The sequence below is a fragment of the Brassica napus genome, chromosome A9, assembly GCF_020379485.1.
Source record: "Brassica napus cultivar Da-Ae chromosome A9, Da-Ae, whole genome shotgun sequence".
Lineage (NCBI taxonomy): Eukaryota > Viridiplantae > Streptophyta > Magnoliopsida > Brassicales > Brassicaceae > Brassica > Brassica napus.
Window position 1 is genome coordinate 22,140,682 of NC_063442.1, and position 2,056 is coordinate 22,142,737.

The 2,056-nt window shown below is 41.7% G+C and overlaps 1 protein-coding gene across 1 annotated transcript; it reads left to right on the plus strand.

Annotated features, from left to right (window-relative positions):
• Window positions 1–447: 447 nt before the first annotated feature.
• Window positions 448–954, plus strand: LOC111214510 (ATP-dependent RNA helicase dbp2-like). Its single transcript, XM_048740448.1, has one exon. It carries the CDS (start codon window positions 448–450, stop codon window positions 952–954), a length of 507 nt encoding a protein of 168 aa, XP_048596405.1.
• The last annotated feature ends 1,102 nt before the right edge of the window (window positions 955–2,056 follow it).

A 2,056-nucleotide genomic window follows, 5' to 3' on the forward strand; every position in this document is an offset into this window, starting at 1 on the left:
GGCCTTGTTGATACTATCACCAAGGACAACAATGAGAATGATAAGAATAGATACAGGGCTATAAGTTTTATACGCCATCATCTCATTGAAGGTCTAAAAGATCAATAAATGACAATAGAAAATCCACTAGACCTTTGGAATGCTTTACAGCATAAATATGATCATCAGAAAACGGTGTTACTCCCAAAGGCTAGAGATGACTGGAAGAATCTCAGATTCTTAGATTTTAAGTCAGTTGATGAGTACAATTCAGCCTTGTTTAAGACAGTCTCGATGCTAAGGCTTTGTGGTGAAGAAGTAACCGAGGAAGAGTTACTTGAGAAGACCTATACTACGTTCCATACATCGAACATCATACTGCAACAGCAGTACAGAGTGAAAGGCTTCGCCACATACACTGATCTGATCTCGTGCCTACTACTGGCCGAGGCAAACAATGAGCTCCTGATGAAGAACAGTGAAGGTAGACCTGTTGGAACAGCAGCATTGCCAGAAGCCCATGAGGTTGAAAAGAAAGATCCCAACGAGTGCAACTACGCCCAAGATAATAAGAGATCACACGACAAAGGCCGAGGTGGATACAAGAGGCGTGGCCATGACAACTACTCGAACGGCCGAGACAACTACTCGACGGGCCGGAAAGGAAACCACAATAACCGTGGTCGTGGTTCCAACTATGGTCGTGGCCTGGGCAGTTATGGCCGAGGTCGAGGCGGCATATCCAAACCGTCTTACTCTACCGAATCCGTTTGTCACAGATGTGGGATGGACAACCATTGGGCCAAGAATTGTAGAACCCCTAAGCACTTATGTGAACTTTACCAAGAGAGTCTCAAGAACAAGAACCCGGAAGCTCACATGGTCCATGATTCCGGATATGATGCTGATAATGAGTCCGACTTTGCTAATGATGACCTAATGGATTTTGAGACTTCTGATTGTCTCAAAGACTAGATTTCGAATCACTTGTCTTATTGCTTTATGATTGCTTTGGTGTTTTTATTTTTATTGTTGTTTGGTGTTCTGACTTTTATAATAAGAAAGTTTTAAAGTTTTATAAAGTCTCTGAGATTAGAAATCTTATTACTTATAGAATGAAAGATGAAATGTGTATACTCGTGGTGGATAGTGGCACAAGTCACACAATACTTAGAAACAAAAGATACTTCATGAATCTCAAAATACAAAGTGCAAATGTACACACCATTGCGGGTGTAGCCAGCCTGATTGAAGGTCACGGCGAGGCTTATGTATTGATGCCTAAGGGCACTCATCTAGAGATCAAAACCGCCTTGTATTCCCCAAGCTCTAGAAGAAGCTTATTGAGTTTCAAAGACATAAGGTTGAATCGTTTCAATCTTGAAACATGGGAAGAATGAAATAAAGAATTCCTTAACATAATTTCGATCACCAAAGGCAATAAGAAGATCCTAGAGACCATTCCTGCAATGTCTACTGGTCTATACTATGCAAAGATCAGTATGATCGAGGCTACTACCTGCGAAATATTCACTCTATGGCATAACCGGCTTGGCCATCCCGGTACAAGTATGATGCAAAAGTTGATGATGAATTCACAAGGGCACACATTCAAAGGAGTTGTCCCATACAATCTCACATGTGCAGCATGTGCACAAGGGAAACTCATAACAAGGCCATCACAAGCCAAAGTTAATAATGAAATAATAAACTTTCTGGAAAGGATTCAAGGAGACATATGTGGACGTTTAGATACTTCATGGTCCTGATTGATGCATCGACCAGATGGTCGCATGTTTTTCTACTATCAACACAAAACTTGGCTTTTGCACGCCTGCTTGCTCAGATAATAAGACTGAGAGCTCACTTTCCAGATTTCCCTCTTAAGACTATTCGTCTAGACAATGCTGGTGAGTTCACGTCCCTGGCGTTTAATGAGTACTGTATGTCCATAGGGGTTTGTGTAGAACACTCCGTGGCACATGTACGTACACAGAACGGCTTGGCCGAATCTTTCATTAAATGTATCCAGCTGATAGCCAGACCATTACAAATGAAGTCTAGACTTCCGGTATCA

Bases quoted from the DNA above. Each gene is read 5' to 3' on its own strand.
- LOC111214510 (XM_048740448.1), top strand. From the start codon at position 448: ATGAAGAACAGTGAAGGTAGACCTGTTGGAACAGCAGCATTGCCAGAA.